Raw genomic sequence first — 14,317 nt, forward strand, 5'->3', positions numbered from 1 at the left:
AAGTGCAAGAAGCCCTGTTCTAGGGCTCACAAACGTGTTGAATCTTCACAAGAAAAAGAGCAGTATTTTCCAAATCAAAATACTCTCTCGAATGTGATTTTCCCCCTATTGGTGGCCTCCCTGCCCTCCCAGTCGGCTTTCCCGACAGGCTCACTTGTTTTTATTGCTGACCTGTCTCCGTTTCCCTTCCTAAGATCCCTGTGACTCTTGCCACAGCAGAGGGAGAAGCATCGCGGCCCCCAGATCGTTCAGGATGAGTGCTGACGTGGAGATGCGAAGCGAGGACTCCGACACCAACCCCGAGGAGATCGAAGACAAGCCTGGGCCCGCTCCGAGGCAGATGGAGCAGAGGGCCGCAAAAGAGCCCCCGAAGGTGGGATCCCTAAAAGGGAAAAAGCCAGCGGCCCAGGGGGCGGCGACCGGGCCTGAAATCCAGGAGGAAGAGGAGGAGGCCCAGGGCGCCGCTGCAAACCCTGGCCCGGCACCTCGGCAGAGGCCCGACGTGTTCTCCTACCACACCAAAATCTTTATGGGGCCCAAGAAAAACAGGAGAAAATATGATCGCAAAGGCAGGCTGATCTGCAACGGTATCGATCTGTGCGACTGCCTGCAGGTGGATTGCGCAGGCTGCTTCTACCCGTGCCCCAGGTGCAACTCCAGGAAATGCGGGGTCAAGTGTCGCCGGAATCGCAAGTGGGTTTACAACAAGGTGGAGGATGAATCTGGTGAGCTGGTCAACGCATTTCCCTTTGCGTTTCCTGAGTGAGGTCCTGGCCACACTGGGCTCCCTTTTTCTTTGGAGGGCGGAACTGGCTTTTTTGTTTTTTTGTTTTTTGTTTTTCTCTAATGAGTTTTAGGGAGTGGGCAAAGAGATGGAACGGCCCTGATGTCACCGGATGGTTCCAGTGTTGGGAATGACAACATCCTCTCCAGCGGATTCCATCATTTTAGGATTTTATTTTATTTTATTTTATTTTATTTTTTTGCATAGAAAACAGATGAAATGATCTCTGCCCCACCATCTTTCCATCTTCAGTTGTCACCATAGCCAGTTCAGAAATATCTTTAGATTTGGAAAAGGAAAAGGAGCCTCATTCTCTAATACCAGGAGTTTCTTGTTTTTCATGTTGTCGTTAGTGCTTGATGGTTTAAAAAAAATACTTAAGTGTAACTATTACTGAATGTGATAATAAGATCACATCCACCGGAAGGTGACAAATAATTGCTTGAAACAGTTTTATTTGTTATGTTGTTGTATTTTGGATTCTTTATGACTTCTCCAATTTAATCTTTCATGTCGAGTGATAGTAGATGAATTGTTAAGCTATCCAGAGGTCTTCATAGACCAAATGAATTAAGTATTGTTTGAGTAACAGCATTTAAAGACAAAAAAAAAAAATAAAAACTATTTATAAACTCAAAGTCGACTTTTAATCGCAAAAAGTTCCTTTCGATTCAGAATCCAAGCAGGGCTCTGGGCAACCATATCCAATAGAGTACCCCTGTGCCCTCCCAACTATAAGTGAAGGGGAAAGGGTTTTTAAAAGGTAAAAAAAAAAAAATCAAATAGGATCCCAATGAGTCAGACGTGACTGAAAACGAGTGAACAAAATAAAATAGAAAGATCTACATTTGGAGGGAGAGCAATCCCGCCTCACACAGGGGGCAGCGCAAAACTTGGCCATACAGCCAGAGTTTAGGGTTCTGCCCCAACCAGGAGGACTCTACCCTATTCAAGTTCTGCCTCTCAGGGAGGAGCCCCAAGACTACATCGAATTTTCCCTTAATTGTTCACAAAGGCCCAGGGGAGACATGGAAATTGAAATTACTTTGACCACAGCTTTTTATTTTCCATATCCATGCAGAGATGGTTGTGTTCCAGATTTTTCTCCCTTCCTCCCCCTTCCCCCTCCCGTGGACAGCAAGTAATCCAATATAGGTTCGCCATGTGCTATTCTTCTAAGGAAATGTATTTTTTTAAAAGCAGATTCAGCTGCCTTGAAACAGACCGGTAGCCCTCCTCTCTCGTCCCCCCCTCCCCAATTGATGTAGTGTCAGAGATGGGACCGTGATTGGGGCTTGACACATTTTTACAGGAGAGCCTTGGGTCCTTGGCCACTGTCATTATCATTATTGTCGTTGTCGGCTCCCAGACAGACAATTTCACGAGGCCTAATTTCCTTGCTATTTTTAAGAGCTTAGTGTGTCCCCAGGTCTAACTGCGCTCTAAGTATGGCTTTTAGCCCCAAGTTTCAGCACTCACAAGGCGGGCAGGTTAGTTGACATCCACTTCTTCCTCTGTGACTTGGCACTCAGACTCCCTCACCCCAATACTCTCCCAGTTTCAGGTGATAACAGAATGTCGGGAAAGGCCTTCCCAAGGACTCGGAGGAAGCCTGAGGCTTAGTTCCCTAAAAATCTGGACACATATTCTAGCCTCAGGGTCACCATGAGAAGGAATGTGTAAAATGGAGGGAATTAGTAGTGACTGCAGAACCCCTGATCACAGGGAGCGGCTCAGCCTGGGTACATTCCCTGAGAGAGAGCAGGCCCGAGTCTTCCAGGGTAATCTATAAGCGCTAGGGAACATCAGGGCAGCACCAGAACCAGAGAACATAAAAACGGGGGGAACCTCGGAGACTAGTTCAACAAAGAACACAGAATGGCAGGATTTGAAAGCATTTTAGAATAATAACAACCCTTAAGGGATTTTAGAACAGAGGACTTTAGAACTGGGAAGGACCTTGGAACAGGGCTTCTTAAACTTTTTCCAATTGTGCCCCCTTTTCAGCCAAGAAATTTTGACACGGCCCCAGGTATATGATGTATAGATCAAACATTCACTGATGATCATAATTTCGTGACTCCCCCACATTCAGTTACAAGACCCTAGATTGGGTCGAAAGCCACAATTTAAGAAGCCGGCCCTTGACATACCATGTCAGAGCTGGAAGGAAACTTAGGCCAGAACATTGGTTTCAAGCATAGAATGTTAGAAATGGAACGGAACCTAGAAAGTAGTTAGAACCGGGAAGGGCCTTGGAACAGAGAAGGTCAGATATGGGGAGGATCTTAAGAGGGTTAGAATTATCGGGGAAACTGCAGACCAGAAGCTATCGAGACTGGATGTATGTAGATTGGAAATCTGTCTTTTCTTTTAAGTGGGAGATTTTCAAGTTTGCAGATGCCCCTTATGGTCATGGACAATTCTTTTAAATAATCCAAGTTCTTCTTGCAGTCCAAGAAGGAAGCATGTCACGCCATTGCCCTGTGTATGCTTTGTCATATTTAAATCCTGGGGTCTCAGGCAGAACTGCATGATGCTCACTCTTGTTCCTCATCTCCGCTACTCTCAGATTCTTTGCTGTAGTGCCAGCATCTTCTAGGGAAAGAGCACTGGATCAGAAGAACTGGAGACTGCCGAGTGGGCCATTAGTTTCCTGGTTGACAAGGCAAATCACCTTCCCGTTCTAGCCCTAACACTCTATTTTGATTAAAAGCTAGCACAAAGCACTTTACAAATGTCTTACTTTATCCTCACGACATTCCCAGGAGCTCTGTAGGTGCTATTACTAGCTTCATTTCAAAGAAGAGCAAAGTAAAGCACACAGAGGTTCACTGACCTCTCCAGGGTCATACAGCCAATCACTCGGGCCTTCCTGACTCCAGACCGAGCAGTTGACTCATCGCACCAATGTGCTGCTCCATTCGGATTCTCTTCTAGATTAACATTCTATGCCTATTTTCTCAAAAACATTTTCTTTGTGTTTTGGGTTTCATGTCACCTTCACTTACAAATATCTTCCTTCTTCCCTCGCAAGAAAGCTTTCCCTTACAGCAAAGAACTTTCTAAAGAAATTTTTGTAAAAGCAAAATCAAGATACACACACACACACACACACACACACACACATATACACACAAAATGAGTTAACAAACGTAATGTTGGCCACATAGTCTCCCATCTCTACAGTGAAAGTTGATTTTCTCATTTCTTGTCTTGCAGTCAAGCTTGGCTATTCTAAGTGCATACGAGTCAGTTTGAATTTGGTTTTGCCTTTTCCAGGTATATTATTGTAGTTACACTACCTAGAGTTTTTCTGGTTTTGCTTCCTTCACTTTGCATCAGGTCACATGTCCTTCCGTTCTCCTTAATAGTCTTTATATTCATTGTCTCTTAGGGGTATTGAGCCTTTATCTATGGTCTGTTTTTCCAAGTCCCGTTTAGCTCTCAGTTTCTAAATTCTGAATCTTTCCACTTGTAACCTCATCTGTACTATCTCCTAAGCTCCCCTCCATCTGACAGTCTATGTTCCAAGGTTATTTCTAGTTATGTTATTTTTACGGTCCCAGTTCTAACCTAAGGTTCATACCTTAGACTGAGGGCCCATTGCTTCCTGGGACAGGCGTTTCTCAGTTGCCTCCTAAAAGAGGGGATCAGGACTAGATCTCTAGAGTTCTTTCTAGCTCTAACCTTCTACTGCTCTACGAACAATAGATAGGGGAGGAATGACAGAGGCCTATCTGGGCTTGATGGAAACCATTTCTGCCAATTAGGGCCATGTAGAAGTGGATCAGGTACTACCTTTAGGAGGGCTCGGGACCAGTAAATGCCCGGCAGACCTAGGATTCCAAATCCACCACGGAGAAATTGGGGGATCCTTCGTCAGGGTCATCCGGGAGAGGCTTCAGGGGTTGGGTAGCGCTTGGACTTGACCCGGTCCAAAGGCGTCTGGCTGTCAGTTACACCAATGCTCTTGTCGTGATCCAGCATCACCCTCCCTTTCCCACCTTCCTTCCTCCCCGCAGAAATACACACCAAGCACGTGCCACAGAGACTCGGCAGAGGCCCACACGAAGCCAATCTTTATTGTTCTTTTTATTACCACATGCATAAAGTGTCAGCAGTTTGGGAGATTACGTTGGCTATATGTTGCTAACAAATGGAGTTCACACACAGGTCTTGAAAAGCTGCTCTCTTCCCTCTCACCAAGGGGAGCTTGCTTAGCAACCATTCAACTGGTACCTTCTGGGGTCCACATCGAGGCAAGCAGATCCCACAACACTGGGTAAGACACACTCGTTCACACTTAGCAAACCGCATACAGTGGGTAGATACAGGCAGCGACATCTATTGACTAAATGCAAAGGGCTTTGATCCCACCTGATGCGGGATGGCTTTTTGAACATTAGCTTGAGAATAATGCGGATCGATCATCAGCTAGCTTGAATCGTGTGCAAATTCACAAGTTTGAAGCCCACACGGTTCTCTCTGGACAGGCAGCCAGCCCCGAATGAACCCGAGGCTAGCCTGGGCTCGCCACTTGCCAGGCAGGAGGCACCAATGTGCCGGTCCCTGGGCCCAGCTGGCAGTTCCAGGGGTGCATGTCCTCTCCATCTTGGTGCATAGAGAGCAGGGGGAATAAGGGAGAAGCAAAGGCTTCCAGAGAATTGCAGGGGGACAGGACCACTACTCTTTCCTACCTGTAGGCCAAGCCAGCTTGGAAAGTCTCCACGGAAGGAAAGGAAAGACTGTTTGTGATTGGCGGTGGTGGAGGACAGGAAGAGTGGGAATGGGTGGTGAGAGGGGCGAAGGATCTCTTCCCACTGATTACCGCTAAGCTTACTTCCTTGTCCGAAGTCTAAGCATCTAAGGCCTTTGGAGCCACCCCCTACAGGTCAAAAGGGGATCTTTTGCTAACTCCTAGATAGATTGGTGTGTGTGTGTGTGTGTGTGAGTGTGAGAGAGAGAGACACACACAGAGAGAGAGAGAGAGAGAGAGAGAGAGAGAGAGAGAGGGAGGGAGGGAATCTGATAGGTTTAGTGGAACCCAGAACAAGGGCTAGGGCCCTGCATTCTCGCCACTGGCTTTCTTGCCAACTTGGATTACTGTGGTACTGTCTGCTCTGGACTTCAGAGGGCTCCTTGGTTAAAAATGGAGCTTGGAAGGCATTCTAGTGTGCCCCTCCCAAAGATCAGATTAGCAGGCTAGGAAAGTGCCAGCCAGATGGGAGCATGGATCGCTCACTCCCACAGTGCCCTTGGGCTCGGCTCAGTTTTCTTAAATGCAACACAAAGGGGTCAAGGACTTCTAAAGTCCTTTAGGCTGCCCTAAGGCCAATGCTCAACTCTACCTTCTCTCTCTTTCTACTCCCGGAAGAGCTATTGCTCAGAAACCAACCCTGGCTTTCATCTGAACAATTCCCACCCGTTCATTTTCTCATATCCCAACATTCACAGCCTTGCTTATCTCCCTTCTCTCCCACTCATCTCGATAGCACCTTTTGTGCTGGATGCTGTGGGTGCCCTGCCTTCAAGGAGCTCACCCTAAAGGTGGAAGAGGTCAGATGAAACCCAGATAATAGAAATTAGAATAGGCTGTGGCACGTAGATGAGGATCAAGTGTTCCAATCTCACTTCTAGCCGACTGGTTGGGGGGGCGAGGATGAAGACAGCTTCTTGGACAAAATGGCATTTGAACTTGAAGAATCATTAGGATTCTAGCAGTTGGAGATGGACCAAGCTGCGCAGAGGTGGTCCAGTGCAGAAATAGCTAGACTGGTTGGGGGGGGGGGGTTTGTCTTTCAGAGAGTAGATCCCAAGTAATTCAAATGGGTCAGGTGCCTTTGCAAAGGATGATGGGATTCACAGCTAAAAGGGATCTCAGACATTATCTACTCCTATGTCATCACTTGACAGATGAAGTAAATGTGTCACGGGGAGGTGAAGGGACTTGGCCCAAATCACACAGGCAGCAGATGTGGAAAATGGTCAAATTCCTCAGCTGGGGGAAAAAGATGGAAGGCAATAGGATCCATCCTCAAAGAGGGGGCCTCCTAAGCACAAGGACCGACTGGCTGGCCAGAGGTCCTCTAGTTGAGCTAGCCTTCAGGACAAGTGACTGTAAATGGACAACAGCCGCATTTACGTTGCTGCTTGGGAAATTTGGGGTGCTGGTCCTCAAGGTCCAGCTCTGCTGTCCAGAAAGCCTTCTTGGAGTCACTTCCCCAGCCTGAAGCTAGTCACACAAACCCTCCCTGTACTTTACCCTCCTCTCATGCACACCAGGGATGGGGCGGGAGTGGGGAGGCAGAGCAGCTGCTCATTTACTTGGGGGTCCCAGAAGGCCATTCTTCAAAACGGGTGGGACTGACCCGAACAATACACGTGCAACGGTCTACTTGTCCGACAGCCGCCGACAAAATGCCCGATGCCCCTAGAGCTGTACCAGTCTGGGCAGGGAAACGCCATCTCCTTCCTTCCAGGGATGGAGAGGCTGGCGCTAACCGGAATCCCATTTCTTCCACATGTAGCAAAGCCAAGAGATCCCCAATTCACAACAGGAAGAGGGCATAGTGGCCGAAAGTCAAATTTGGATCTTTGCGGGTACCTCTCCCACCCCCCATCAGCAAGCCCGAGGTGGCCACACAGAGATCAAGCAGCACAAATATCAGGCCAAACTCATGCAAAGTAGCAAAAGGGGACTGGGGTGGGGGGAGGATTTAGCGCCAGAAAGGCCATTACAGAGTGAGCCCATTCATTCAGGGAACGCTAGAAGAATTCGCCTCCCCAATATCCCAGAGCTGGAGACTAGCAGAGCAGGGGACTGGGAAGCCATGCTTTCTGACTGCTGGCTTTACAAGGTGCTGCCCATGTACACCCATGCTCCAAACTTTCCTCTGAGAGCCAAGGTCTCATCACACTTCCATTTCTCCCTGTCTCAGTAGCATCCATTTCCTGGCTTGTATGGGGCAGTTAGGCCCATCTGGGGGTGGGGGGGGGAGTGGGGGGAGAGTGGGCTGGCATAAAAGGCAATCATCTGGCTAGAGAGCCACTGACAAGAAAAACTGGGTGGGCCTTAGAGGCTGGATGACCCCTAGTTTCTGTTAGTCTGACAAGTAGGGGAGGGAGACCTTGACTCTGAACTGCTCCAAAGGAAAGCTGCATCCAAGCCCTGGGACTCGGGTTCCGAGGGCAGCCAGACACTGGGGGAGCAGAGGAAGTGTCCTGACTGAGCTGACAGAGGAAATGTGCCCTGAACTGCTCAAAGACCTAGCAGTGGACTCCTGCTCAGCTAGAGACCCGAGGTGCCATGATTCTGTGAGAACCCGGCTTCCTCTTCCTCCTGGCGCTCGCACCCCAGTTTTAAGCCCAGGCCTTCAGTCCCATTTCTGGTGCCCTTGTTCTCAGAATTCAGACCTTCGGAGTTTTCTCGGGCCCTTCCTGGCTTTGTTCTAAGGTCTCTTCCCCCCAGAAATCCCATGTTCAAAGGTCCTTGCCAGCTGTGCCATGCCAATGTCCTCTGGCACCTGTCATTCTGCACTCTAAGGCCGCTACTACTGTTGACATTCTGGGTTCTAAGGTTCCTCCCAGTCTGGTGATCTCTGTGTTCTAGGCTCTAAGATGCCTGGCAGACGGATGGCTCCATCCATCATTTTTGGTTCTAAGGTCTCTTCCAGCTCAGACATTCCATAATTCTGACGGTTCCAGAAGAACACAGAACATAGGGAAGAGTCGTGACACAGGGAGAGGAATGGGCAATACTGGAAACCATTGTGGCCTCTGGGGTCTGCAGAGGGCCCGTTTCAGTCAGCAGCCACGGGGAAGGGAGGAGGAATGGGAAGCCTAGCTCATTCTCCCTATTCATCTGTGCAACCAGCTTTTCTAAGTGAGGAAGTAGCTTACAAAAAATAGATTGTTTGGGGGTGTCTGGGGACTGTGGCTACAGGGGAGGGGCAGAATGGGACCCTGGTCCGGAGCCAAAGGCTAAATCCATTTCCTCGGGCCCAGGCGGTTGTTTGAAGTTTCCAACTGATCGTGGGCCAATGCCCCCAGGCTGTGACCCGGTCAACTGGAGCTCCTCCACTGCCTTTCTGAGCCACTAGGCACCAGCGACCTCAGAGGCCGGGCAACTACCTCCACTGAAGCTCCCGGGGGTCCTCAGGGACCGGCTAAGCCACTGTTGTAGCCAAGGCTGTGGGGCTGGGGTCATCCTAGCTCTGGAGTACATAGCTAAGTCTCTGTTGTCCTTAAGCACCCCAGCCTGGGGAATGACTACAGGGCCCAGCCACCGGCCATACTTGTCCACAGAAAGTGGACCGGGTTTGGGGGGACCCTGGGCCATGTTCCACGAGACCTGCTGCTGGAAACTTAGGAGCCACAGCACATTCTTGTGGGGTGATGAGAGGAGATAAAAATGGAAGGAGCCATGAGGAGGTGGAGAAGGGCACTTTCCCAGTCTCTTAGGGACTAGCAGTGGGAGCGATGGCCTGATGGGTCCTGCCAGATGACACAGAATGATAAGTGAGGAAACTGAGGCAGAGTGGTTACTCGATACATGAAGGTCCCGAGCTGAAAGCCAGACTAGGAGACAATGAGGGGAGATTCCGGGAGCAGAGCTTTCCAAGCGGAAGGGACTTCTGAGATGCCCTCATTGCCCAGTGGAGATAACTGAGGCCTACATAACTAGGAAGGATTGGGAGTAGAATTTGAACCCGGGTGTACCTGATGCTGCCATTCCCTTGCCCCTCCAGCTACTTCACAGAAGGAAACATTTCCTAACACTTGAGTTGTCCCAAAGTGGAACCTTATGGAGTTCCCCAGCTGGCCCACGAAAGGCTGACGGCCTTCCTAAAATGGCGATCCCAGGAGACAAACTGGCCTTTCTGTACCCAGACCACCCTCACTCTTCACCTCCATCTCTTTCAAATCCTCAGCTTCCTTTCAAGCTTAGCTCAGGTGCCACTTCCCACTCCCAATTTGCTAGTGCTCTCTTTGCTCCACAATTACTTTCTATTAACCCGCTTGTGCATGTTACATCCCTTCCCTAATGAAATTTAAGCTCCTTGTGGGCATCTGTCCCCTCAGGGCTTAGTGCAGCCTCCGGTCCGTAGTTGGCACTTAAGCAGATGCTCGCTGACTGGAACCGAAGCGGCCAAGTCTGAGAGGAGTGGGGCTCTCAGCTGCCCTCCTTCCTGGACCACAGAGACTAGACAGCAGCACCCGGTGGGGAGGAGCCAGCCCAAAGGGGGCCCTCAACAGACACTCCCCAGACCCACTAGGGCTCTTAAAGGTCTCACCTTCTTGAGCACCAGCTGCATGGCTGGCAAATTGGATGGCACTATTATTAGCATTGTGGGTGATTTTCTGGGTGGGCCTTTAAAAAATCTTAGTATAACTACATGGAGGGGGCAAGGATTTTTAAAGCCAGCCCGTAGCCACTCCCACAGGCAGGGATGACCAGACTATTTCTTGTCTGCCACCCACAACCGAACTTTGGAAAGATTCAGAGACAGTGCTCAGAGACAGCACCCCTCCCTTTGGCTCCCACTGAGGAGAAAGGGTAGGAGGGACTCTAGGGAAGCTCAGTTTGGTCCAGTGGAATCGGGACACCCAATGTCATTTCAATTCTGCCATTTTGAAGCCGTGTGAACTTTGACGAGTCATTTGACTTTCCTGTGCCTCAGTTTCCTCATCTGTAAAAAGGGGAACCTTCTGTTGCCCACTTCACTGGACTGCCGTGGAGGGCTCGAATGAAGCTATGAATATGTGACCATGATGCACTGGAGACATGTGAGCTGCTTTTGTCACCAAAGATGATCAAAATATCCAACAGGCTTCTCTTTTTCTCTCCTCAAATTTACCTGAAGTGGGAAGCAGGGTGCTATTATTCCCCCTTTCTGCTGGGGAAGCAGGGCTCAGCAAGGCAAAATGTGCCTTAAAGCCCTAAAGAGAGGCAGGAGCCGTGCTTTCCGGCAGGGCTCTCCTGTGTAAACGCTCTTCCGGTGGCCCTTTTCCAGAGGAGGAAATCTCACTCATTTCTGTCTCCCAAGAGCCCGGGTCACTCAGCAGGCACCCTTGGCACTATAAGCTTCCATGCCTAATTACACTCTGCATTCCTCCCTCAGGCCTTTGTTACCCCTAGAGCATGCTGGGGGATGGGGGAATATTAATTTGGGATTAAACTTTTGTTATGGACAGACAGGATGGTCTCATGGCTAAAGAAGTGACTTCACAATTAGGTCCTTTCTCTGCCACGTACGAGCCGTGTGGCCCTGGCTAAGCTAGGTCCGCTCTCGGTGCTTTGGGCAACTCTAAAACTGGCAGCTACAGATGAGGTACCACTCTGCATCAGGGGACAGAATTTACACACTGGGAGTTCCCTGTACAGATGAAATTACAGATCTGATTACTCAGTTCTCCCTCCCCCCACCCCCTCCCGAAAAGGTTGACCAACTAAGTAAAGAATCCACCCATGGAAGTCTAGGTCTTGACTCAGAAGCAACCCTACGACCAGGTCGCCTGGTCCGAATCCTTAATTTTACAGATGACAAGACTGAAACCTAAAGGAGGGAAGTTTCTTGACTAGACTGCCCAGTTGGGAAGTGTCAGAACAGGGATTTGAACACAGGGCGTGTGGCTTCCCAGTCTAGTGCTCCCATCCCAGCAGGCTGCCTCCTTGTGTACACGCATAAGCAATAATGAGGAAGCCTGTGGCCTCCACTCTGACACCCTTCCCTCCCGGGGCATTGCTGAGCCTCCCGCATCCTGACGGCTGCTTGGCGCCTTGCCCGGGGGCATCTCTTCATTCCCAGGCTGTGCAGAAAGGACCCTGGCACCCTCCAAGGGCTCCGCTTCTGCTCACCTGGGCTCAGAAAAGGAGCACCACGGCACTCACAAACTGCCTCTTTTCATGGCTACTCTCCAGAAAAGTGCCCCGCAGTCTCAGGCAGAAGCCGCTCCGGAAATGTCTGGGCCAAATGGGCCTCAGTGGACGGTAAGTTTTTCCACAGAACTGTGAGGAGAGCCGGAAGTGGGGTGCCAGGGGAGAAAAGGCCTTCTCTCATTTGCTCAAGCACGTCAAGCTGAGCTGCCCTCTTCTACCAAAAGCCTTGAACTAAGGGTACCTTGAGCAGCCATCTAACTCATTTCCCTGCCTACACACAGGATCCTATCTAAATCAGCCCAAAGAGATGAAAATCTATTTTTCAAAAGCTCCCCCCACCCCCATTGCTGCCTACCCTCACACTGGAGTATGCAGGCCAGCCACCCTACCGGCTGCCCATTGCTCCTGGCCACAACAGAGGCCTGGGCAGGGATAGGGAGGTGGGAGGCATCGAGGGAGCCTTAATAGGGAGGGAGGTCATGTGGGGGCTCGGGGTAGGAGAAGGGAGGAGGGGAGAGGGGGGGGAGCTGCATTGGTACACTCAGCAGCCCAGCCCGGCCTGGCCTGCCCCACCCCTTAGTCTGACCACTCATTCTCATCCAGCTCAGAGTCATCATCAGACTCGCTGTATTCCACTGCAATGCGCCGGGAGAGAATGGTGGCCACATCATTGCCCACAGGCTCCTTCTTGGCCTCCTGTTCCCACTGCTCCTGTACCTTCCGCAGTTGGATGCCTACAGAGAAACAGTGAAGACAGGAGCTCGGCACCTTGGCAGCTCAGTCAGCCCAACCCCACCTCCCATGAAGCCCATTGTTCCCAAGAAATGACAGCCACTCCATTCTTAGAGACCTCCAGAAAGGAGGAAAGGGCTCAGGGCCTGAGGCTGCCCCCTAACTCTCCAAGATGCTGGGGTCAACCATAAGGCAACTTCCAAGCTCAAAATAGTTTGGCTGGATCCGACCTTAAATATCACCTGGTCCAACCCCACCTCCCATCTGAAAGATGAGGAAACCGAGTCTCAGAAAAATTGAGCGGTTATATAATTAATACGGATCGGAGTAAAGGATCCTCATGACTATTCTTTCCACAGTCCCGTGGACTCGGAGTGGCTCTAAGTCAAGTGCTCTATCACCCTTCAAATGCTATTTTCATTACCCACACTCCACTAGAGTCTTCTCTGATGAATCCTCCCCATGGCCTGGAAGCTACATGGGTCCTTGAAAATGATTTCCAAGTTAAAAAAGATCAGAGGACGGGCATCATGAGAGCTTGGCTGAGTTAGAGGCTCATCACCAAGTTGGCCACAGGGGGATGAATTTTAGGGCCATATCACCTCTTGAAGACCATCAATTAAGGTGTCAATGGAAGTAGTGCCCATATGGGTGAAACTGTGGTCACTGGAGTTGCCACAACCGGTCCCATTGTCAAACCTCTTGTGGACTGCTAAGGTCCCTGGGAGATCTCTCTGTACTCTACTCAATTGTCAGAATCCTTGGTGGCCGTGAGGTGCCATCACCAGAACTCCTTCTATTCCTTCCCTCTATCATACTCACCCCTCCGAATGGCAGCAAGAAGATCACTTCTGGCATCACTCATTGGTATCAACGGGATCTGAGGTTTCCGTGGTTCAGACAGTACAGCACCCGGAGAGGCTGAGTGGGCTGGGGAAGCCGTGGCCATTGGGGGACCAGGAGGGGGTGGAGGAGGAGCTGCAGGAGGACCCATGGGACCAGTCTGCGGGGGAGAGACAGAGTATGGGCAGGGTGGGGCTGGGGGTGGGGAGGGTGTATAGGCAGGGTGGGCCAGGGTGGCAGTGGCAGCAGGTGCGAGAGCAGGTGGAGCAGAGATGGGGCTGTCGAAAGCCGTCTGGGCCGAGGGGATCACCGGAGGCGGGGGTGGCGGAGCAGGTGGCACAAAGAAATCGGCCATGGGCACTGGCTGAGACCTGGAGGCAGAAGAAGAGAGAGATTCGGAGATCAGACCTGAAATCTGAGCACTCGTAAGTCAGGCTCCTTCCGGTGACTTCCACCGCAAGAGAAAGGGCCAAGTCCCTCGGCCTTGAGGAGCAGTGCAAGCTCCAAGGAGTCACAGGTTCAAACTCAGAAGGCTGGAAGGGCCTTTAGAGCTCATCCCAGACTACCTCTGATAGTAAGGTGCAGAGAGAGGAGGGGTCACAAACACTGACCAGGCTCCCCAGAGGAGCCTTGGTGGCTGAAAAATTACCAATGAGCTAATGTCGCTCCTTGGCACTGGCCCATGGCCTGTCCCTCCCCTTCAGGAGTTCCTGCACCCATCCTCTTCTGTGCCATCACAGTCACAGCACATCTGGCTCCAGTGGACCCCCTCATTTTACAGAAGAGCAAACTTCTGCCCAGAGAAGTCAGTGGGAGGGAAATTCCAGTCACTTTCAAAGATACAACTGGCCCACAGCTTCAAGTATGACTTCTCTCGGAGAGGCGGGCAGTTTAATAAGTAATAAAGCCTTAGGCTAAAGAGACAAAGCCAAAATGACTTCATCTCAGATATCTGGCAACGGACAAGGTAAGATCTGCAGGGACACAGGCCCTTCTGGCACTCCCGAAATCAGACCCTGTAGGTGACGGTGGATTGGCTTTGGAGAGGAAGCATAGTAGGGCTAGAGCAAAGTTTC

At 50.5% G+C, this 14,317-nt stretch overlaps 1 protein-coding gene across 1 annotated transcript in view; it reads right to left on the reverse strand.

Annotated features, from left to right (window-relative positions):
- Window positions 1-13,221: 13,221 nt before the first annotated feature.
- LOC100934823 (wiskott-Aldrich syndrome protein family member 3-like) overlaps window positions 13,222-14,317 on the reverse strand; it is a 76,439-nt gene continuing 75,343 nt past the window's right edge. The window contains 2 exon segments of the mRNA XM_031945146.1: window positions 13,222-13,292; window positions 13,294-13,612. Coding sequence (XP_031801006.1) covers window positions 13,269-13,292; window positions 13,294-13,612 — 343 coding nt within the window. The 3' untranslated portion in view covers window positions 13,222-13,268.

The sequence above is a fragment of the Sarcophilus harrisii genome, chromosome X (assembly GCF_902635505.1).
Source record: "Sarcophilus harrisii chromosome X, mSarHar1.11, whole genome shotgun sequence".
Lineage (NCBI taxonomy): Eukaryota > Metazoa > Chordata > Mammalia > Dasyuromorphia > Dasyuridae > Sarcophilus > Sarcophilus harrisii.